Genomic DNA, 23,692 nt, shown 5'->3' with positions numbered 1-23,692 from the left:
CACTTAGAAGTGATTCTCTCGGTCGGGCCACGTCACATCCATTCATGCATTGGAGTGAAAACAACTTATCGCATATTTTTATTTGCAGAGAGTCGAACCTGGCACAATAGTGTGATAGCTTGTGATACACTCCAGAGTTCAGTGAATGCGAATGTTGTTTTCACTCCAGTGCTGTCAGCCGGTTCATGCCCTGATGTCCGACCAACAGAATAGATTGTTTCTTCCATTGGTTAATATGCCGAGATTCGGCTGTTCCATCTCGTGCCCTCTGACACGAAGTGGACACTTATAACCATTGCACTCACAGGGAAACCACAAAACATGCCATTTCTTGGTGAAACAATTAAAAAAATGATTTTTTATTAGGAAATCAACCAAAGAAAAGGCGAATTGGTATTTTCTATGCTGAGAATTAATTGACTGGAAAGCACTATGACAAAAGTTTTCAGTTTTGGCTTTCTTTATAGTCAAGGGCTTTGGTTTGATGAATAATTAATATTCACCTTTCATTACTGTAGTGGCAAACGGCTTGAAAGTTTTACAGGTCATAACAATTATTACTTTACAGTCTCTTGGTCTTTTGCACCAAATCAAATTAAAGAACTGCACAGATCAGATTATTGTGCCTAATTTCCACAATGCTGTTTACATTCAAATTTAATCACCTCAAATTTAATCAATTTGAAAGTTGTTTGTTACTGCTTGTTACAGGTTGTTTTGCCTACCATGGTCACAGGGTGAAGATGTATGATGTCAACACTGAAGTACTAGATGCATTTGCTGACAACCTGGAAGCCGATAAAAAGGAGATCCAAGCAGAAGGGCTTATGGCACAGCCTAATTTCCTTGTGAGTTGATGTTTTATAATAAAGGATGTCTCTGGCAATCACAACATAAATGCCTTAGGCCTATATGTTAGAAAATTAATTATCAAGCACAAATCACATGGTTTTATTTTAAACAAACTCATATTGACCATAAAAACGAATAAAAACAGCCGGCTCTCAACACGCGATATTCAAAATTCCCGGGTGCCGAAATTTTCGAGTGCAATGATCAGGGTTGTAGCTAGGATATTTTTAGTGCCGGGTGGCATTTGATGAAATTCTTGATATTTGGCAACTTGTTATCAAAATTGACCAAATTCTTCACTTATTCAATAAAATGGTGCAATTTAGGACTCTTGAGTGGTGGGCTCCAGTCAGACAGGGTCTAATTCTGCATAAAACCGGGCAACGTTATTTCTATAGATCTGCTGCGCATTCAAATTGCATTGTATTGCATCGTAATTTCATTTGTGTCTATGCTAATTATGTTTACACAACATGAACTCACGTGTTTTCAAGCAAATTCGCCGATAATAGGTGATCAAAAGCAATCGGAATGTTACAAAAGTACAGATCGCATTCAGCTTACTTCATATGAGATGATCTTTGGAAAAATACGGCATAATTTGTCTTGGTGTTTGCGGAATGCCATGCAGTAAAATATTAATTAGTTGCGGCAATTCATGATTGACAACTAACAATCAGCGTGTCCTTCGTATCCTCCACTGTCAATTTCTTATCCACTCACTAATCCTCACAAAAGCTTTGTGTTGATTACGTAATGTGTGGAGGCAAATTGCAATAAGTACAATGAAATAATGAGTAGAAGGCGGGCTCCGAGTATGGTTTCTTCTTCATCTTACGTAACAGTATTGTTCTCCAAAAAACCGGAAGCTTGTCGTTTGGAGCTCTAGCTGAAATACAGCAAGATAATGTAAGATAGAAATGTAAACCTGTATTTTAGCTAGAGTATCTCGAGCTAGCTCCAGTGGTAAAATTGCAGCTGAGTGGTGGGCTCTAAAATTGAGTGGTGGGCTCTGCCACCCACCACCGCCCACTGTAGCTACAACCCTGGCAATGATGTCCCAGTAATACAGTGAAGGCTGACAACAATTTAGTACAAATAACCATGACGTCATTGCACTAGACAATTTCGGAATGGGTGAATCCATATGAAATCTACACCCCCCTAGGGGTGTGTGGATTACAACTGGAATAGCCCAAATCAAGGTCTTGGGTGTATAAATTCAAAAACCTGGGTCTGTAAATTAAAGATTTGTGTACAAAGTAAATAGGCCATGTGGGCAAAAACTGGGCGTGTATAAGTTTACAAATTTAGGCGTGTAAATCCCTCCCTACATCCCAAATTATGCTTTCTTTGTCAAATCTTATGTTTATGTTGAGTTTCTGTACAAACTTGAAGGTAATGCAAGTAATGGTATGATAATGTTTTGGCACTGAGCATGAAGTGTGTCAGCAAAACAGCATGGGAGGAAATTTAAAGTATGGAGCATTGATTGGTTAGTGTCAGCTCATAATTAAGAATTCAATACCATGGCCAATATGAACAACAAGGACCATGTACCGCCTGATTCAGTTATCTTTGGTTTGGTGACCATTGCCCTCAACAGGACAAGTTTTCTTTTTTCGCTCATCTAACCTGTAAACTGTTTACAAGAGTCCATTCATTTCTCAATATAGCACATGGCAATTACATGTAAGGCCAAAAAAAAAAAAGGTTTGTCTCACGAACATTTGCCAAAAAAGCTAAGTGCTATGCTTTTTTTTTTTTTTTTTTTTTTTAGAGTTTTTTTTGTTTTTTTTTTTTTTTTTTTAGCCTGAGACAAATGAAAATCACAAGACAGGTATTGGAAAACTACAAGTGGTCTTACAATGAAAGAGAAGCAACAAATTTACAATGTTAATATTCTGTAATCAAGTAAAGTATCAAGTATTCTTGCCGGAAAATACGGGTTACAGCTTAGCCCGACACCAACTCATTTTTAGGGCATTCAGAGTAACCGAATCGGTAGCACCGATGCAGTGCCCAATTCCTCAGCACAGTCCCCCTGTTTTAACTATACGAATACTGAACAATCATGTTGAAATAAGCGGTAAAAATTAGTTAAAAAACAGCTACAAAAAATACAAAAATTTATGAAAACAACATGGCTTCACTCGATCGCAGAGTTCTCCGTGAGGCTAAGTCCTTTTATATTGCATCCACTTTGCTTAAATCGACTTTACGCTCCGTGCCGTTGCAAGGATGGCGTGAAACTAAGCGAGACTGAGGCTACGGTGTGGGTTACGGAGCTATCTGCAACACTAATGGCATACACGCTGCCTGACATTTTCGATGGTTTTCTGACATTGAGAATTCATTTTTACTACGTTGGTCGAACTATCGGGAACCGGAAAATTCGGGGAAAAAAAAAAAACCCTTTAAAAAAGGCGGTCAGCGTGAGACAAACGCGCTGTATCGCTTTCACATACTTATCTTGGCTGGGTTAAGTGAGACAAACCTTTTTTTTTTTTTTGGCCTAAGTACAAAAATGGATTAAAAAATGTTTATGGTCTAACCACACTTTTACTCAGCAGAATTTAACTTCATAATCATTACTGAAGAAGAGAAATTTGCATGTTTACTAATAACATTTCTTAACTCTTCCATAACCTGCCACCAATTGATGTGCTGATATCCACAGGGTCATGTTTTATGCATGAGCAGACTTGAAGAAACAGTGGAAGATGCTGATTACATTTTTGAAGCAGTGATTGAAGACCTTGAAATAAAGCAAGATTTATTTGAGAGTAAGTTTCAGTGATTTATTTTTGGAATTATAATTTTATATGAGTATTGTGTAACTATCAGGATAATTGAAGTTGACTCTTGTGCTTAACTTTGATATTAAACTCAACTTCAAATGCTGCAATGCAATAACCAGTTGGGCCTATGATGTATGTGCACTCCAGAAAAAAATAGTATTTCAGGGGAAGCGAGTTATATCTGTCTTAATTTGTTATCCACCTGAATAATGTGATTTTCAAATTTATTTGTTGCAGAATCAACACATTTATTTGAATACTGTTTCCTGTAGCATTTATGGATGGCTGTGTCAGCTATAGACAGCTGTGTCCATAAATGCAGTCAAACAGATGAAGAGTTAAAGAAATGTTTTCTTGTGATGTTGATATAACAAAATTCTTTTCAGATGTCTCTCACTATTATGAAAGACAAAGATAAAAAGACTAGTTTGCGTCTGACGTCATCTGTCAATCAAACTCCGAGCACGGTTTGTTTACAAGTGTCGTAATGATGACTTGCTGAACGCGGATTTATAACCGGGCGCCTTATTGTTAATTTTGCACCTTTTGACATGCAAACCATCTTAAAAGTTGGGTCTTTATAGTAGGAAACTTTCTTAACCGAAGGCACCATATCCACAATGCCTAGAAAAGCTGCTTTTCGCCTTGTAAAAGTACGTAATTTTCGCCATCCTCGCCATTCACTGCTATTCCTTTTCTCCTTCTCCGATCAGCACCAGCCAGATGAATCGACCTTCCTTATACGCGCTATTAGCCAATCAAGGATCGTAGAGAATTTGATTGACAGTGACGTCAGATGCAAAATAGTCTTTTTATCTTTGTCTTTCATTATATAGTGTTTTTTTCTCTAGAGCAGTCAGTGCTCATTTCATTGTTTTAAATCAAATCAAGAGTGTTCCCTCAAAAAGGTAGCATCTACATGCATGTTTAAAGTTGCTTTTACAGATGCATGTGTGAAACAGTTGGTTCAGCGCCTTCACATCACCAACTGGACTAAGCTAAGCACTATAGAAGAACTTCTATGGCAGGCAGAACCATGGAATTAGACTACATGAAGTGGGACTTTGCCATATTTGTGTGTTGCTCTTGGAGCTGGAAATAAGGTCCCTCAAGATTGTCCAAATGGTTCATGCATACTTTGGTTTGAAGTTTTTGTGTTTGCTTAGGGAGCTACATGTAATGTGTTTGCCAATTGTATCCATTAGTGCTACATATGCAAACCATTATAAGTTACCCCCATTCTTTAAGGTGCCAATTACCATACAATTTCACTCACACAGAAAAATTCAAATTGGAGGTATACTTTTTTTGGTCTTCATTAGCAAAAATCCAATAGAGGCCCTGCATGCTTTTATCAATTGGCTCCAAACGAAGGATTTGAACCGGTGTTCTTCACCGTAATCATGGCGCAGTGCAGTCCATTCAATCAAATGTTGTCATCAACCTGTTTGATCGTAGTGCATTTGTTATGTGTGTGAGACGAACTGTCGCGGTAGATTGCAATCATGCTTTTGTTGAATGCATTTGAGTAGTCCACCATATTTACGGTATGATACGTCATATACACAACCTCTATATGGTAGATTTTCCATAATGTTACACATGCGAGCCATCAGAGCCAAATGGAGTCAGAATTTTCCTGATATAATTTCTCTTGTTTATTATGAAGGTTGTTCACATGGTATGGTTCTCCTCTACTTTGACAAAATATAACACATATGCTTGTTCTTTTTTTCTACAGAAATTTCTCATCTTTGCCACCCTAGTGCCATAATAGCCACCAATACACTCAATCTCGATGTGGAGAGAATCACAGCGAGAACAGCTTATCCCGAGGTATGAGTTCAGTGTAGATAAAAGCAATTATGCTGGCTGGTGCCCTATACCTTGGTGCATTCCATAGAGGACATGCACTGACCTTGAGAGTACAGAAACTGACCTTGAGAGTACAGGAACTGACCTTGAGAGTACAGGAACTGACAGAGGGATCAAAACCAGTCAAATTTTTGTCTAAAATGACGGCCAGACGGGTGGCTAGCTAAGACCTTGACAGGATGTCTCTGAAAGACTGGTTATGGTTCCTTTGCTTACTTGCAAGGATATATATCCAAATTGAAACTCAGAAAGACAAAGTATAGGGTTTTACCAACACTGAGATTGGCAAACTGCTGACATAACATGATTTCCCACATATTATATCTTTCAAAAAATTTGAAAGTAATCTCAATATTCTGACTTGTTACTTTAAAATTCCTAAAACTTTCCACTCCACAGAAAGTTTCCACAACTTAGCCTATACAAAAGTTTATGAAGAAGTTATAAGATAATAGAATTCATGTTTGCTAAAGGATAAAATCATTACCCCTGTATGTTTGCACAAAAGGCTTCATGTAATACGGCACCAGACCGTAGATATTTTCCAGGTTACAAATCATAACAGTTTGTAGTAATATTTTCTGTTTTTGGAACTACTTGCTGCCACTTCTGTAAAATACCGTATTTCGTCAAATAAATGCCCCCGGGGGCGTTACATTTTCCCAAGGGGCGTTTATTAGAGATCATTTTTAGCACGACAATTCCCGTTAAAATCATTAGGTAAGCTTAAAAGTCACGCTAAAATGACGAACTATGAACTTTTGACACTGACTTTTGGTTCACTTCCGGGTTTCTGATGCAGATTTTCGCCATTTATTGCTGCTATTACCGACCATGTGAGCAACTTGGTAAGCTTACTACACAAGATAGCATGGAAATATCGGAATTTTTGAAACATCTTGTTTGAAAAAAGTGGTGGGGGGCGTTTATTTGAGGGGGGGGGGCGACTATTTGACGAAATACGGTATGCTACTTTACAGAACAGACTGATTTTGTACATTACCCTGTAGAAATGTTGAAGGTGTCAAATATTTCTAATGTGAGCTTTGGTGTCAAGGGTATCGATACCATATCAAAATTTAAATATTGATATTAAGGGGCTGTGCAATAATTATCAGCCCCCCCGGGGGGTAAAATTTCCGAACGGCTCGCCAAAAATTGCTTGCCCCCCCTCTCGGCCTGCCAAAAATCGCTTGCCCCCCCTCTCGGCGTGCCAAAGGATTTTGATCTTGGATAATTATACAGTAGTCAAATTTATTCACAATTTTGTTTTATGCTTATAAACATCTATCTGTCTTTTTCAGCGTGCAATGGGTCTGCGTTTTCTACATCCAGTTTATGCAATACCAGAGGTTGAAATTTCACCAACCAGGTACACAGCACCGGCAAATATAGAGAAAGGTAATAATCTGTAATAGGAACCAAATGGTATACAATTCAGGGACCAAATTCTCCCATATTTCTTGTAGAGGGTGGGCTAAAGCTGTGTATTAACCATAATGTGTACGTGGACCCAAAATGTAACACCTGCGACCAAGATTACTCTGTAAGTGCGAATCTGACTCCAGGGGTACATTTCACTAAACTTTTAACCCTTCGTAAGTCAAGTAACCATTCGTAAAGTTACGAATACCCAATACTAGACGCAACTTTACGAAGGGTTCCTGTAGTAAATCCCTATTACTTAGTAGTGAAATGGAACTTATGGCTCGTCAGAAGTTTTTGACACTTAGAAAGCTTCGTAAAGTTTAGTGAAATGGACCCCTGGTTACCTTGCCAGAGCAAGTTAATAACATTAAACAGTAATTAACTGGATTGTCACTTTTGGTTTTGATATGAGCAGTAAGACTGTAAGAGTTCCAAATTAATTTAAATGCCTAAGGCCAAAAAAAAAAAAAAAAGGTTTGTCTCTGGACCTTTTGGCTAAAAAGCTATGTGCTATGCTTTTTTTTTTTTTTTTTTGAAAAACAGGCTATGTCCTATGCGATGTTTTTTTTTTTTTTTTTTTTTTAACAAGAACGCCGCCCCAAATAACATGCCATATACGCAAACGTAGTTCTTACTCCCGGTTTAACTTACCGTCACCTCCTAAAACCCCTAACCTAAACCCTAACCCTGACCTATAGTAAAAAATATGCTAAATAATTCAAGTTCCCGTTCAAGTTCTGAAAAATTTCGATCACACGACGTGACAATGTAAATGTTGTGAGTAGTGCCAATGAATTGGTGCAAAATTAAGCACCACAAATGTTGATGTCGCTTGCCGCTATTTTGTCCTACATTTAAACATTACGTACCGTAAGTAAGGAGTACAAAAAGTTGACATTTAGGCCTATGTGTTGAGGAAACTCCAATATGTATTCGGCATGGTATGAAAATGAGTTAAATGATGATCTTTTCTCTGGTATACCGATATGAAATCGCTTATCGAGCAGCAAAATATCTGCACATGGGGAATTCCCAGTGGCGTGTTCTAGCTCTACAAGTAGAGTCGATTGTCCCGCTATTTCGTTCGCAGAGCCGTTACTTGCATACTGTTTCAACAGATCGGTATTCAGAGCGAACATGTCATACAGTTCTTGGAGTATTTATTTTTGACATTTTGTCAGAAATGATCGCCAATTGATTGTGCCGAAAATGTTATTTTTCTTGAAAACTACGATGTTTTATCATTCAAAAAAAAAAAAAAAAAAAAAGCACTAGCGGCGTGGCGCCACTGCGCTAAATCTCATTTTAAAAGCTATGCTTGTGCGGGGTCCTGAGACAAACCTTTTTTTTTTTTTGGCCTAAAATCTACCAAAACATGCAGCCAGCTTGTTCCAATGACATTGCCGTGTATACAAGATATTAGATGACATCACCAGGTATACAGGATATTACACTTGCTTCCAGAGAAGTACAACACTCTTTTGCTCTGATCAACGTGTGTGCTCTGTTCATGAGCAACATATGCCAGGCTTTGTGTTCCCTTCATGAGCCTATCAGAACCCCACTTCGGTGTTTACGCTGTGTATGCTCACCACAAGCAAGAGAGTGCTGTTCCTCTCTGGGAGCTAGTGTAGATGACATCACCAGGTATACAAGATATTAGATGACAATCTTGACATCATCAGGTATACAATATTGATTAAAAAGTTAAAAACATTTGATCCAAATACAAGAAAGTTATTCCTACCTCTTGGAATTTTCAGATGGTTACTCCATCTTTCATCAGCGAGACTGAGAATTTGATGATGATCATCAGGTTGTGACCTTTTTACCTTGGACTTGATCACAGTCTTAGACTCCTGAAAGTTTGGACCTGTCCCTGTCTTTGTCAAGAGATGGCTGGTTGAGTTTGATTTGCACTGCTTCCTTTACGCCTTGTTTAAACCACATATGCTCTCTGTCCAAGATCTTGACCTATTTTCAGTTCACAAAATGTCCAGGTGACTCTGAATCAACATTAAACATTTAACATCTTCTTCCATTTTGAACATTTTTTAATATTATTATTTAACAGTGAGACAGATGTTGGAACGGATGGGCAAGACACTATTCTTCAGGTCTGGAAGGGAACCACTCATTCTCTCAGTAGCTCAAATCAATTCTAGAAAACATGGTATGTACAAATGTAGTGAGAAACTTGCATGCATTGTGCACATAACCTTAGTGTATAAGCTTCATTTATTTACTCAAATTCGAAGGCAATAGAGAGATTTTATACACTTGCCCTTATTGACACAGACTTGCGACGCAATTAAAGTGGAACATTTTATGGAACATGAATTTTCACGCATTTAGTGCTCAACACAGCCTCAAAAATATGTGAATATGTCTGTACACAAGAAAACCCAAAATCGCCAATTTGGGGAAGTGGTTCTTAATCCAAAAATTACTCGTATAAAAACTACCACTCTACAGTAAGAGTTCAAGTCATTCCACCATTACATACCAACATTATGGAATGTTGTGAAGAAACAACAAAATCCATCTACAAGGATGCAGGTTTTTAATACCAGTGTCTAGAGGTGAGCTGGTAAAAACCTTGTAATTATTGATATATTCACATCAACGAGAATCCAAGCTATGCTATAACAAATGCAATGTGAATCTTCAGGGGCTCAGATTTTAGCACCAATGTCTAGAGGTGAGCTTGCAAAAACCTTGCAATTATCGGTGTACTCAAATCAATATAATAAAGGAGAATCCAGACTATGTACTAGCCTGTATTGTGAATTTTGTGATGCCATCAGACATGGTGGTAAATATCTGGGTATACAGCTCCTTGCAGTCAAGTTAGCTCAATCGATAAGGCGTTCGACTATGGTGCGAGAGGTTGCGGGTTCGAACCCTGGCGGTGCCTATTACGCTCTCGTGGAAAAATTGAGTTAGCTTGAAATTCCCTTGGACAAGGAACTTACTGCTAATTGTCTCGTTTGAACCCGTACGAAACTCGGGAGCTGATCCTGGTTGCGATGGCTATTTGTGGAATGTCTAGGGTGTGCGCTCTTGAAGCAGCAAAGTCCCTGAATAGTTGTTAAATGGTTTATGGAATGATATGGGGCCGTAGTGGTCAGCGACAACCTGTAAAGTGTGCTGAGGCTTTTGGATCAACGTTTAGGCGTTGTGCCTGTGCGTAGCGCACTATAAATCACTGCGCTTTTTTTTTTTTTTTTTTTTTTGCTGGCAGTATGCAGAACTGAAGAAAAACAATATCTGTGTTTCTTCTCCAAGCATTGAGTATCAATCTGATAATAAGTATTTACTTGTGTTACTCGTTGGTTTAAATCAGTGCATCACATCCTGAAGTACTTCCAAATATGCCTGCCAAGTGTGCTAATGTTGTGGAAAATACATTCCAGGCAAAACCTCACATTTCCCTCAGTGCCTGAACAAGCTGTAAAAAGCACACTATTTTTCGCAGCACAAAATGTTCACAATTTGAAAAAAAAATCATTATTATGGCATACAATTTTCACAAAATTGATACATTTTCTTAAAGGCTCATAGGACCCACTTATTATTACAATATTTGCCTTATTTGTTCAGTTCTTTGGTTCAAGAATGAATCTTACTGCTCAAAATTGTACCCATCTCAATTTTAGACAGGTGGTACTACCAGGACTTTCACTGATATTAATGGGCAGTTTTATGAGGCCCGCCCCTTTGGTACATGCAGGGAATGGTGATCAAAGCATAAACGTTGAAACTATTTGTAGTGCAGGTCATACATCTATTACACATCTCCTGATATGTGACACAGTTGTCATCGCTTTGACACACTGTTTACCAACACACATCTTAATCTATGGTGTGATCAAGTAGTACATGTCATTTGGCTATTCCAATTGAAATCCATACACCCCTACATAGGGGGTGTAGATTTTAAATGGAGTCACCCGTTTTGGTAACACAATTTAAAATTCACATTCCATGTGTGGAAGATTAAGGTTGTGTCTTCCATAGGGGTGTATGGATTTCAACTGGAATAGCCCTTAAATTGCAGCAATAAATGGGTGATTCCATTTGAAATTCACACTCCCTGTGTGAGTGATTAAGGTCATGTCTTCCAAAGGGGATGTATGGATTTCAACTGGAATCGCCCATTTTGTTAAAAAAAGAATGTATGGCATTTGTCATTTTGTATCGCTTGATAGCAGTTGTGAAATTATCATTGATAAGATGCAGCAAGCCCATTCAATTTTATTTGAGTTTTTTTCAGAAAAATGTAATTGTAGAATTGCATTTCTTGATTTGAGAGGGTAAATGAGTACACCTAACCGTGCTCTCATTTTGTCGGATACTGTATATACACACTTGATTTACCATGTATGATTTAGTGGTTTAACTTCTGTGCTGTGCATTAACAGACCAACGCTGAATAATAAAAACGCTTATATTTAGTTCATGTTTATATGTATGGGTTTCACTGGATAAAATCAAAATAATTTGTAGTAAATCAGTTGGTCATATTTCTTTTAGCCAGCTAGTGTGGGCATATTTGCTGTCATGAGGTGTGGTTACTACTCAAACCAGGCTTCATAAATTATGAGTGAAACAGTATCATATACCTGTTCTTTTAGGCATCTTATGCTTGGTGTATGTCTGCATTGTAAAATGAATTACATGTATATAATGCATAATATTTGGAAAACTGCAATCTTTTCCCAATCTGTGACTCTGGAGGGTGTAGGCCTACTATTTCCCCTCAACCTTTGGTCATGAGAAAATAGTAGGCCCTACATTTGTATACTATAACATTGATGACAGCACAGGGGACACATGAGATTTTCATCATTTATTTAAGAAATAAAAGGCGATGTAGGTTACCCTATGATGAATATGTTATTGACTAGGCAACTTTAAAGGAGATAGTGGGGTCTGTTATTTGAAGTTTGTAAGTTCAAAGAAGTGTCATAATCAAATCCAGTAAGTAGATGCTATGCATACATACCTCATAATTTTCCTGCTCTGTATTGGCTGCTTTCTGTTGGAGCTGAATGTTGATATTAATGTTGTTGATGGTTAGAAATGGCTGTATGGTAGAAATTAACTTCCTCTGTCTCTGACAAATAATATTTTGGCCATGCTCTTCTGGACTCACAACCTTGGCGGAAATTCGTTGCCACACCTGCACGTTCTGGTGTTAAAAGCACGCAATCGGACCCAAATATGTGATAGTTCCGTATTATTTTGTATAATTAATAGTTGCAAATGTACATTCAGCTTACACTCGCCCCTTCCCCACCCCCCATTTTTCAATGTTGGGAGACTGTAATGTAGAATTGATGACGATTTTGTCAAAATCAACATTGCAATAGGGGAGCGTGGCAGGATGTTGGCCAATTAACGCTCAGGTGTGGCAACATTTTTCGCCAAGGTTGCAGATTTCATTCTGAGTTTGTTTTTGTTCTGACCTTATTCTTTTTTTTTTTTCTTCAGTCTTTGGATCCCTGCAGCATTTAACTCCATTGTCTTTGCTGAACCTTTCTGTACAATTTGTAGGAAATCATTAACATATCTTTTTTTCAGAAAACCAGATTTTGCAGTTTACAGGAGCTATTGCTTTTGCTTTCTGCTCTAGCCATTCTAATTCTATATACAGATTTGCAGCTTTTCACACATAATACTTTTTTTGGCAATGCACCTGGCTGCAGAGTGAAGAGCGTGGTACAGGAAAATATTAGTTAATTATGTTTTACAGGAAAAATTTAATTATTTTTTTACATCATAATTTTTGTATAACATACAATTAGCTGCAGAGTGTGTGAGAAATAAATGATGAGGAAGAGAAAATTATATATAACATTCATTATTTCATAAGCAGTTAACTTAGCTGTGTTTTTCCACCAAAAGATTTGCTAGTAGGAGTGGATTGATATGTTATGAGAGATGAATTCTTCTTTATACTCAATCATGAAACCAGTTATAAGCAAAATATCTGATTTTCGATCATGATAGGATGTACCTTCTGTATGCTATTGCGTAGCATACTTTTTGTGGACTAACATGATTGCGTGAACTACATAACCGAACCTCGGCCTTGCTTAACGATGACCGTATTTTGAAGACAGTGATTGGTCAATTCTCAAAAGCTGTGTTTGCTCTGTAAGCATGTGGTCTTTGCGTAGTACGCTTGATGCAAATATCTATGCGTACACAAGTTGGCTCTCGGGATCGAGAATTGAATATTTTGCTTATAACAATTTCCCATGTGTTGAGAATGTAGAACTAATGGACTGTTTTGGTATTTTGGAAAGTTTGCAAGATATCTGTACTCATTAGAGATGATTGAACTTACTTTCTATCACTTATTGATGACTAAGTCCTAACAAATTAAACAGAGACATCAACATTAAGCTCCTATGGGAAGAAGATGAACTTGTTCACAAGAATTTAGATGGACAATCCCGATGAAATTATTTTGCAAGTTTTCTTTCAATCATTGAATTTTTGTGACAGTAAACATTACATGAATGTTAGCCTTTGAGGAGTTATATGCTACACATATTGTAATCCAATTGCAATATGATTGTTCATAGTCCACAGGGACAGCATGCAACTCCCATGTGATTTGGGACTGGTAGGGGATTTGTTGTAGGAATAAAATAAATGTGTAATTGAAAGTGTTAAATTGAATAAAAACTGCAGAGTGATGTATAATTGAAGACCTCAGAACTTAAAGGGGGTCAAGTAACAGTATCATGTCAGTGTCCGTTTCTGCTAAACGGGGGCTATTTACACCCTGTATGTAAATTTCATAGTGAAATACTGTTGTAGAACATTAAAACTGCATTTACAAAAACACCTCCTTGCATTGAAACTATGTGGACATATCCAACCTACTTTGCCAGTTTGCTCGAAATGCACTCAATGTGACTTAACCCTCTGTTAGTTCTGATTGATAAAGCTGAATTACAAGTTTTGAAGCAAATAAGATCATCTTTTCATGTCTGTTAAATCATAATATCTGTATATGTTTGTTTTGTCAGTTGTGGTTAATACATTAGTTATGAACTAATACCTGTGATCAGAGATGTGATATAGAAGAACCTAATAGTTTGAACCAGACAGAATGTTTGCACAGCATGATTTATTTCATAGCAAGCAGGTCATATGTTTGCATGGTATCATGTGTGCATAATATCATTGTGTGATATTGCCATTAAAGGAATACTAACACATGAAAACAAATGCTAGAAATTATTTGTTTTCTCGGGTAGTAACTGTTCATTTCATAAAAAAAAGTTTGGTACAGTGTCTTCAAAAGTAAAATGAAGCTTAGTTTTTTGAGAAAAAAAGTATTGCAAAACTGAATAACATTTAATCAGCAGAGTTGCATTGCTATATACATGTAGATTGATTAATATGTGTTTTCAAATTAAGCTACACAAGGATTGTGGCATGTTAAAAATGGGCTGCTGCAAGCTGTCAGGATATGTTAATGTGGTCAATTTATTTGATTCATGAATAAACTGCATCATAGTTCTTTTGAATAGTATTTTGAACTTTGCAGGATGTTGGCACTATTTTATACATTCCATAGTAACAAGGTCATATGGGTGTCATCTGTGCAACATACCAATGGGGTAAAACATTCACTATGGACCACAATAGCCTCACCCCAATGGCATACTCCAATAACCTCAATTTAACAATCATAGTGCAAAATTTGACCTCAAGTTGCAGAGTATGAGTTTTTGTACCCAAATTTTCTTTGCAATGCTTCCCAAAGATGAAGTCAAACATGAAGTCTTGTTGTAGTTGCAGTTGTTGTCTTAGTTGATTTGTTACTTAGGTTCTGGAATGATGTAGTGGACGGCATGTTAATAATTTGTTCAGGCAAGACGTTCCACTCTTGGATTGTCTGTGGGAAAAGCAAGTCTTTGAAGCAGTTTTTCTTGGTTCATATGCTAGGTTGTTGTTATGACGACTGGTGTGAGAAACTTTTGCACTGGCATGGCAACCTTGCCTGTGTTGACTTTAGCCTTTATGTAGCATAGTCAAGCTGGTTGCCTGCCGACACATCTAGAGAGGGTCCCATTGTACCGTTTTCATCATCTCTGTGACGTTTGTGGGTGAAAGGAACAGTGGACGTCCATGGTTGGTGGGTGTATCAAGATATTTTTGGTGCATGTCATTGATTGCCGGTGTATACAAATACAGCCCACCGTAACACACACCCTCACAAACCTGGATGACATACAAAATGTGATGCAATCAAGCAAAATAAGCAAGATGTGAACCATTACAATTTCATGTACATGGTGTGTTTGCTAAAATAATATCAATATTGAATCTATAGTTTGTGGGATATGCACGTCTCGCCAATTACAAGAAAAAACAAGAGTGAGGAGTCCACATGTTTGTTTTGACAATATTGAAAATATATATTTTTAACATTGGACACATTAATTACATCACGCCCTGTAGAATACTTTTGCATTTGAGCTAAAAATATTTGATTAAACTGGTATGAAATCGGTGAAGGAGAAAATTGCCTGTTTATCCTATAGATATTAAATGCTGATATCAACAACAGCAGCAACTACAACAACAACATGGGATATATAGCTTCAGGTGCAACAATTATTTTCATGAAACTAGAGAGTAGTTAGTTTTATATAAAGTGTGAATATTTATTGTTATTTTGGTAAGCTTAATATTTGTAAATTAGAAAACCTTTGCAATTTGCAATGAAAAACAAACCTAATTGATTTAAAAAATAGTACAGATGTCACATTTTTCTTTCATAGACTGTCATTCTTTTGTATTTTTGTGGGAAACACTTTTATACCAAGAGAATTAAGAAAGTTAATATTTCCCTTAAACCTGAGAATATTAATAACCAAGGTAATATCATTTCTGGGTCAAGTTCTTTCTGGTTGATGTCATAATTGGTTTAAAAATGATCAATGATAGAATTCTTATATTTTGTAAGCTAAATTTGTATAATAAATAAGTAGATTAAAATAAATACTGGAAATAAGGTCAATATTTATATCAATTTGTTTGTCAAGAAAACTATTATGCCCATTTCAATTTTTGTTTGCAGGTGGTCAAGGTTACTTAAATAGATTAATTAATTTTCCACACAGACAGCTCCAAAAGATTGGAGCTGACCAGGATTATTCCGGTTGTGTCACATTGTACAATTTGATTACCCATCATCAGTCATGCCGGCCATCGGAAGTATTTTTATTTCACAATTGAATGAATGAAATAAAAATTTAAATCAGAAATGACCCCTGGAAATGACTTACATAACTTATTTATAAATTACAAAATACTTCACTTATTACAAGTATATAGCAGGGATTTTTTTTGTTTGAATTTGCAGGAGAGCATTAAATAGCTCTTCTGGAGCCTTCAAGGAGAGCTGTTTAGAGCATTTACAGTAGAATGTAAGGAGAGCTAAAAATCACTCTCCCATATCAGATTTATAAAGAGCAGAAGAGAGCGATTGTTTTAGCTCTCCTCAAAAGACAGTCCCTGATATAGGTAGAGGATGAGGTTGGATTGAAATCCTGTTCCGTCTTATCCAATTCACCTTGTGGTGTCATAGGCCTAGCTGCATTAAATATGCGCTTCATAGCAGTGCCTTGATATCCACTTGATGGATATTAGTCACATTATTGTAAATTTCTGTATTTATTTAAAACCCATAACATTATTCACTTTGTAGTAAATATGTCATACCTTATAGTATGGCAAGGATTTTCAATGGTCTGCCAATTTGGCGCTGTTTACAGCGTAAAAACAGAATTGGGGTTCTGATTGGCTAATTGAATCATGTCATCGCATTGGCACCTAATTCGCTGATCAAGCTGCATGGCATTGCATCACCTAGTTTTTTTATGCAAATGCTAGAAATTATTTGTTTTCTCGGGTAGTAACTGTTCATTTCATAAAAAAAAGTTTGGTACAGTGTCTTCAAAAGTAAAATGAAGCTTAGTTTTTTGAGAAAAAAAGTATTGCAAAACTGAATAACATTTAATCAGCCGAGTTGCATTGCCATATAGATTGATTAATATGTGTTTTCAAATTAAGCTACACAAGGATTGTGGCATGTTAAAAATGGGCTGCTGCAAGCTGTCAGGATATGTTAATGTGGTCAATTTATTTGATTCATGAATTACAAAATACTTCACTTATTACAAGTATATAGCAGGGATTTTTTTTGTTTGAATTTGCAGGAGAGCATTAAATAGCTCTTCTGGAGCCTTCAAGGAGAGCTGTTTAGAGCATTTACAGTAGAATGTAAGGAGAGCTAAAAATCACTAGTTTTTTATATGATAATCAGAAAGAGCATTTGTGACTCCGCTGAAGGTCCTTGCTGAATACTATAGTTACTGGTTCTTGCGTGATTTGCACATCTGCTAGCAACCCATTGACTTTGTGTTGTGATCATTTTGATTGTGGTTCAGAACACAGATAGTGTTCGGAACACAGATAGCGTGAACCAGTAGACTGGTAACAATTGATTTTGATGTCACACTATGACAGCAAATTCTCAGAAGCCACCTCATGCTAATTCATTAGAGCATCAGCCTCTATTTTGATCATCAGAAAGAGCATTTGCGACACTGCTGAAGGTACTTGCCGAATACTATAGTTACTGGTTCTTGCGTGATTTGCACATCTGCTGGGGTGGAATCATGGTTGATAAAAAATTTGTTATTGGCTGTCTTTATGTTACTATTAATTCGTCAACATTGTTATCTTGACAATATAAAACACAGGATAAAACATGTGAAGGTTCAATTATGCATGTGCTACAGTTACTGTTCATAGATTTAATTCTCGGATATAATATTATGTTCGTAGTTAACAAATAAAAGTGCAACCCACAAGCATAAAATGTTGTAAACTATGCACAACGTTAAAATATTGAAGCCATCATGCTATGCAATGTTGTCAGTAAGGTCGGAGCTTCTGTTAAGTACGCACAGGCATTGACACCACACCAGACACGTACACATGTGTCCGATAATTAAATACAGCAACAGTAGTTGCAGTAAACCTTCTGTTTTGTTTATTCCCACCTGTTGTGTAAAACATGGTGATGTTCAATATCAATGTTTAAAAAACTTGCAAATAGTGTTGTGGTTTGTAGCAGCTGTGAATCAGTTCATGTACTTTTTTTATTGACTAGCTGACTTCAAGATAGATTCATATGACTATTTTTAATATTACAAATGTATGTGGGTTAAAGTTATGTCCTTAACCCTAACACTTATATGGCTTTTTGATGCCCTGGAAAGGAAAGAAGGAAGTTTTAAAGGAGAAGAAGTTGTTTGTTTCCCTCGGGATTTGAACCCCAAACCCCTTTGGTGCCAAGCATACCATTGGTGACTGGTAGCCATGGGTGTTTCCCTGACCTGGCCAACAAAATCGTGCATATATGTGACATGATCAAGGGGAATGAGTCACATGTCGGCCCTCGTCGAAAATAAGTTTTACACATGTTTCTAAAGAGGAGATTTAGAGCTTTCAGAAACTGAAAACCCCATGTTGATGCGACTTTTCTTTGTGAAGTTACGTCTATTTATGAATCGCTGAAAACAATATAAAACAAAAGAATTGTAACACTTTCTTTGCCAATATCTCAAAATCAATATTAGCGACATCCGACTCATGTCCCTTGATCGTGTCACATATATACGACTTTGGGTGATTGCATCATCGCATCACGTGGGATGCTTGCATGCATAGTGGCTTTGCGTAAGATTTTGTAAGATTTATTAGCGGTTAAATATAATGTGTAGAAATTGGAGAATATACCATAGACCTACAAAGGAATAAAAGACATTGGTGATCTTTTGTTATTAATTGTTTATGTATCAAAAAAATCGTAGGCATTTTGTCTTTGATACATCTGTATGCCTCAAATAAGAAAGAATAAACTTTATATATAAATGTGGTCAACCTGTATTCCTGTTTTCTTAATTTAAGTCCATTCAACCAGGTTTAATTGATTTCTGTATCCGTTGTATTAGATTATCAAATCTTGATGAGTGGCATTGCTTATTGATTTATCCATCAAGCCATTTTACCAAAATATGATTTGACTTTGATTTGTCAAGTAGATATATGGGAATGAATGGGTGTTGATGTATTGGGATACTTTAAGACACATGCATACACACCCTGTGTGGCCCCTTAACTGTAATGCTGCCAAAAGTGGATCATGTACAGAACCTATGCTAACAAGGACACAAACATTCAATTTCCAACACCTGACATGCACATATTTTTGCGAGGGGGGCTTTGGGGATGCCAGCCCCCTGGGGTAAAAGCAGGGGGCGGCCCAAATGAAGGGGCGGCGGAAGACAAAGGAGCGGCAAAGGAAGGGGGGGCAGAAGAAGAAGGTGGCAAAAAGAATTGGTAAAGAAAAAAGGGCGGAAAAAATTTGGAAGTATAAAAAATTTTGAAAAAATTGTACTCTACCTCTACATTAAAATGTGTTGCTTTGAGGCGCTATCGCTTATAATCCTTTTTTTTGCTCTTCACTTTTTCAAACCACTGAAAAAAGATTGGGTCAACCTTTTTCAAACCACTGAAAAAAAATTGGGTCAACCTTTTTCAAACCACTGAAAAAAAATTGGGTCAACCTTTTTCAAACCACTGAAAAAAAATTGGGTCAACCTTTTCGGGCTGTTGAGGAAGGGCGTTAAAATTGAATTTTCTTCAGCCCCCCAGGATAGGAGCGGCCACGGTATGCCACTGCCTGACTGCGGACGTTTTGTATACCAACCATGGACGTTTCTTTATAAATACGCTATTTAACCTATCAACTATGGACTTTCGTTTTCAAGTTCCTACAATAATAGCATTCTTTTTGTAAGATTGCATATATTTTAAGGGTTTGATTAGTAAAAATGATGCCTATTAGAGCATTGAAGCCCTATTTTTCATGTAGAATGGTTTACTCCATAATTATGACCAAACAATGAATACATATATTATTTGTAATTAAATTTGTTCTTGAGCTTATGAAATTCAATTATAGAACCATTAATGAAGGCCAAGAAGACTGTGAGTTGAAGGTCTTGTAAAATTACATTTGCAATTATCTTCTTTTTTTTGGTTGTATTTTACAAAATTGATGAACTTTACCCAATTTGTAAGTGTTAGTAAAAAGATGACAGGCATCATTAATAACATGTTTGCAAGGATTTCTCTGAAAGCATGTAATTATTTAAATTAGAGAAAGGTGGAACATCATTTCCATAAATTACACATTTATTGTTACCACTGAATAAGCCAGGACAGTTAAATGTGCTGTATGTGTGAGTGTGGTGGTGAAGGTGGAGGAGGGGCTGAACATGATAACCCTGGCTGCCTTTTGATTATGTCTCCCAGATCTGTATGGGGTACAGTGATGTAACTTGGTAGAGGGTAGTTAGCAGGGCCAGATGTTCTTTTAAGAACATCTGGCCCTGCTAACTACCTGCTAACTAAACCTGCTTAGATATTCAGTGCCAAATATGCTAATGTAGTAGATGCATTATTTATGTATATCAAGCAATATAACTTTTTTGTTACAAACCAAAAAAACCTTTTTACAAACCACATTCAGTGTTTTTTTTCCCCCAATCTTAATTTTTGAATTTTTTGAAATTTTCTAATCACGATATTTGATGGTGACATTGGCTCGAGAACCGCCTCATTGTCTTAATAGCAAGTACAGGTTGAAAACTAATACTAATAACCTTAGGGCCAAGGTGTTTAATTATAATTAGTTTCAAGGATGCACGGTCTCCATTGTTTGTGCCTAAATGGATCCATGTTCATTAATAGGCCTCGTTAAGTACATTATCTCTTGGGCTGGTATTAGAAGGAGACTAATTATAATTACATTGAGTAAGAAATTGGTTTAGTACTTAACAAGTAACTGACTACTCATGTGATTTCTTTTGGAGTTGCTTTGTTAATTATCTAATATGCGATGCTGATACAAAGAATATAATAAAGAGTAACCAAATACGAGTAGTGTACCTAGTAAAAAGCTTAAACAAGAATATATCACAAATGTTACCCTATAATAATAACAAAGGAGAGTTAGAAAAATAAAAAATGTAACATAACATAACATAGTTGTATCATGAAAATGATCTTGCCATTTTATCAATCCAATTAAAGTTGTTCTTGTGAACCGGGGGGTAATTTTCAGTTGTTTTTGACTCAAAAAAACTTTGTACTTGCTGCTAAATCACATTTTGTTTACACTTTGAGTTTGCAATCAGATGTTCTTACATGTGTTTTTATCTTGTAATATTTCTGCATACAGCCAGACGTGAGCAGCTTGCTAGACAACATGGAATGCTAGTAGTACAGAGGGGTGATGCACCAGAACTTGGTCATAGTGGCAATGTCAGCCCAACATTGGATGATGATTGTGGTAAGCATTGCTAGCATAGTGTTATGTTATCTAAGTTGAAGCATAGGTCCTGGTTTAAGTCTGATGCATACTCCACATTGCAGTCATGATATCGTGTCCGCGATTATATTGCAACCAGATTTGTATGATCTCCACAAAGAGTGCTGGAAAATCAAAGTCGGGTAAACACCAAAGAAGAATTAAAACAGCACTGTCACATCTTCCTTGCGATAGCAATATATCGCATGGAGTATATTTAAATTGAATCGTGCAAAGATAGGTTGGAAAAAAGCATCACAGCATGGCAAGATGGAGTATGCTATAATGGAGTATGCAATGGCCTTAAGGCATAGTTTGCCGGTATATAGGTGGATTTAATTTGTACAGAGATGTCAATACAAGGGAAAAAGGTAAGGACTATGTTGCTGGACATCAGGTTGACAGTCTCATCAATATTATCAATTGACTATGTCAGATGTTGTTGATCTTTAGTGGCATGTTGACCATATCCACTTACAATGTACACACTAAATATTTCAGTTTGCTGAAAACTTCCATCAAAATTGATTGTTATGTTTTGAAATGTGATTAGTTGAAGTATCATATGAACAAGAAAAGAAGATGCACTCTCATTTTGGCTGTATCTCAAAATCCATTGTAACAACACAAGTCTTATATGGCTTAATTGCTGCATCATTTATTGATTGTCATGGCTAATAAGATTATTAAAGGTAGGTCATTTGTGAATGCTGGGTCAAACCCATCAAAAATTCATGCCATGTGTGGTGTATGCCAAGAATTTCTCAGAATAATGATGTGCTGTCTTCAGTAGATCGCACAGTACTAATACTGTGATATATAATAGTACAGGACCAATGCTGTGCTATCTTCAGTAGATAGCGCATTACCAATATTATGATATCTTCAGTAGAAAGAGCATATTACCAATGCTGTGCTGTCTTCAGTAGATAGCATAGTACCAATTCTGTGGTATCTCAGTTAATAGCACAGTACTGATGCTGTCTGTCTTTAGTAGATAGTACATTACCAAATATGTACTATCTTCAGTAGATAGCATAGTACCAATGCTGTCAATCTGCAGTAGATAGTACATTACCAATTCTGTGTTATCTTCAGTAGATAGCACAATACCAATGCTGTGCTATCTGCAGTAGAGAGCACAGTACCAATATGCTGTGCTATCTCCAGTAGATATAACATTACCAATTCTGTGTTATTTTCAAGAAGATAGTATAATACCAATGCCATGCTATCTCCAGTAGATAGCACATTACCAATTATGTGCTATCTTCAGTAGATAGAACATTACCAATTCTGTGTTATCTTCAGTAGATATCACAGTACCAATGCTGTGCTATCTTCAGTAGATAGCACATTACCAAATATGTACTATCTTCAGTAGATAGCACAGTACCGATGCTGTCAATCTGCAGTAGATAGTACATTAGCAATTCTGTGTTATCTTCAGTAGATAGCACAATACCAATGCTGTGCTATCTGCAGTAGAGAGCACAGTACCAATGCTGTACTATCTCCAGTAGGTAGCACATTACCAATTCTGTGCTATCTCCAGTAGAGAGCACATTACCAATTCTGTGTTATCTTCAGTAGATAGCACATAACCAATTCTGTGTTATCTTCAGTAGATAGTACAATACCAATGCCATGCTATCCCCAGTAGATAACACATTACCAATTATGTGCTATATTCAGTAGATAGAACATTACCAATTCTGTGTTATCTTCAGTAGATAGCACAATACCCGTGTCATGCTATCTCTAGTAGATAGTACATTACCGATGCTGTGCTATCTCCAGTAGATAGCACAGTACCAATTTTGTGGTATCTTCAGTAAATAGCACAGTACTGATGCTGTCTATCTTCAGTAGATAGCACATTACCAATGCCATGCTATCTCCAGTAGATAGCACAGTGCCGATGCTGTGCTGTCTTCAGTAGATAGCATATTACCAATTCTGAGTTATCTTCAGTAGATAGCATAATTATATACCAATGTCATGCTATCTCCAGTAGATAGCACAGTGCCTATGATTTGCTATCCATATTACCAATTCTGTGTTATCTTCAGTAGATAGCACAATGCCAATACCATGCTATATCTAGTAGATGGCACAGTACCGATGCTCTGTTATTTTCAGTAGATAGCACAATACCAATATTATGCTATCTTCAGTAGATAGAACATTACCAATTCTGTGTTATCTTCAGTAGATAGCACAATACCAGTGTCATGCTATCTCCAGTAGATAGTACATT

The 23,692-nt window shown here is 36.8% G+C and overlaps 1 protein-coding gene across 1 annotated transcript in view; it reads left to right on the top strand.

Moving 5' to 3' along the window:
• Nucleotides 1-23,692, top strand: part of LOC140153154 (3-hydroxybutyryl-CoA dehydrogenase-like) — a 74,833-nt gene that overhangs the window by 1,113 nt on the left and 50,028 nt on the right. Inside the window, exons 2-7 of the mRNA XM_072175805.1 lie at nt 712-848; nt 3,533-3,638; nt 5,395-5,489; nt 6,833-6,929; nt 9,031-9,129; nt 21,304-21,414. Of these exons, the coding sequence (XP_072031906.1) occupies nt 712-848; nt 3,533-3,638; nt 5,395-5,489; nt 6,833-6,929; nt 9,031-9,129; nt 21,304-21,414 (645 nt within the window). The remainder of the gene's footprint in view (nt 1-711; nt 849-3,532; nt 3,639-5,394; nt 5,490-6,832; nt 6,930-9,030; nt 9,130-21,303; nt 21,415-23,692) is intronic.

Source organism: Amphiura filiformis, chromosome 5 (assembly GCF_039555335.1).
Source record: "Amphiura filiformis chromosome 5, Afil_fr2py, whole genome shotgun sequence".
Classification (NCBI taxonomy): Eukaryota; Metazoa; Echinodermata; class Ophiuroidea; order Amphilepidida; family Amphiuridae; genus Amphiura; species Amphiura filiformis.
Note: the sequence above shows the minus strand (reverse complement) of the source record. Positions and strands in the feature narration are given on the sequence as shown.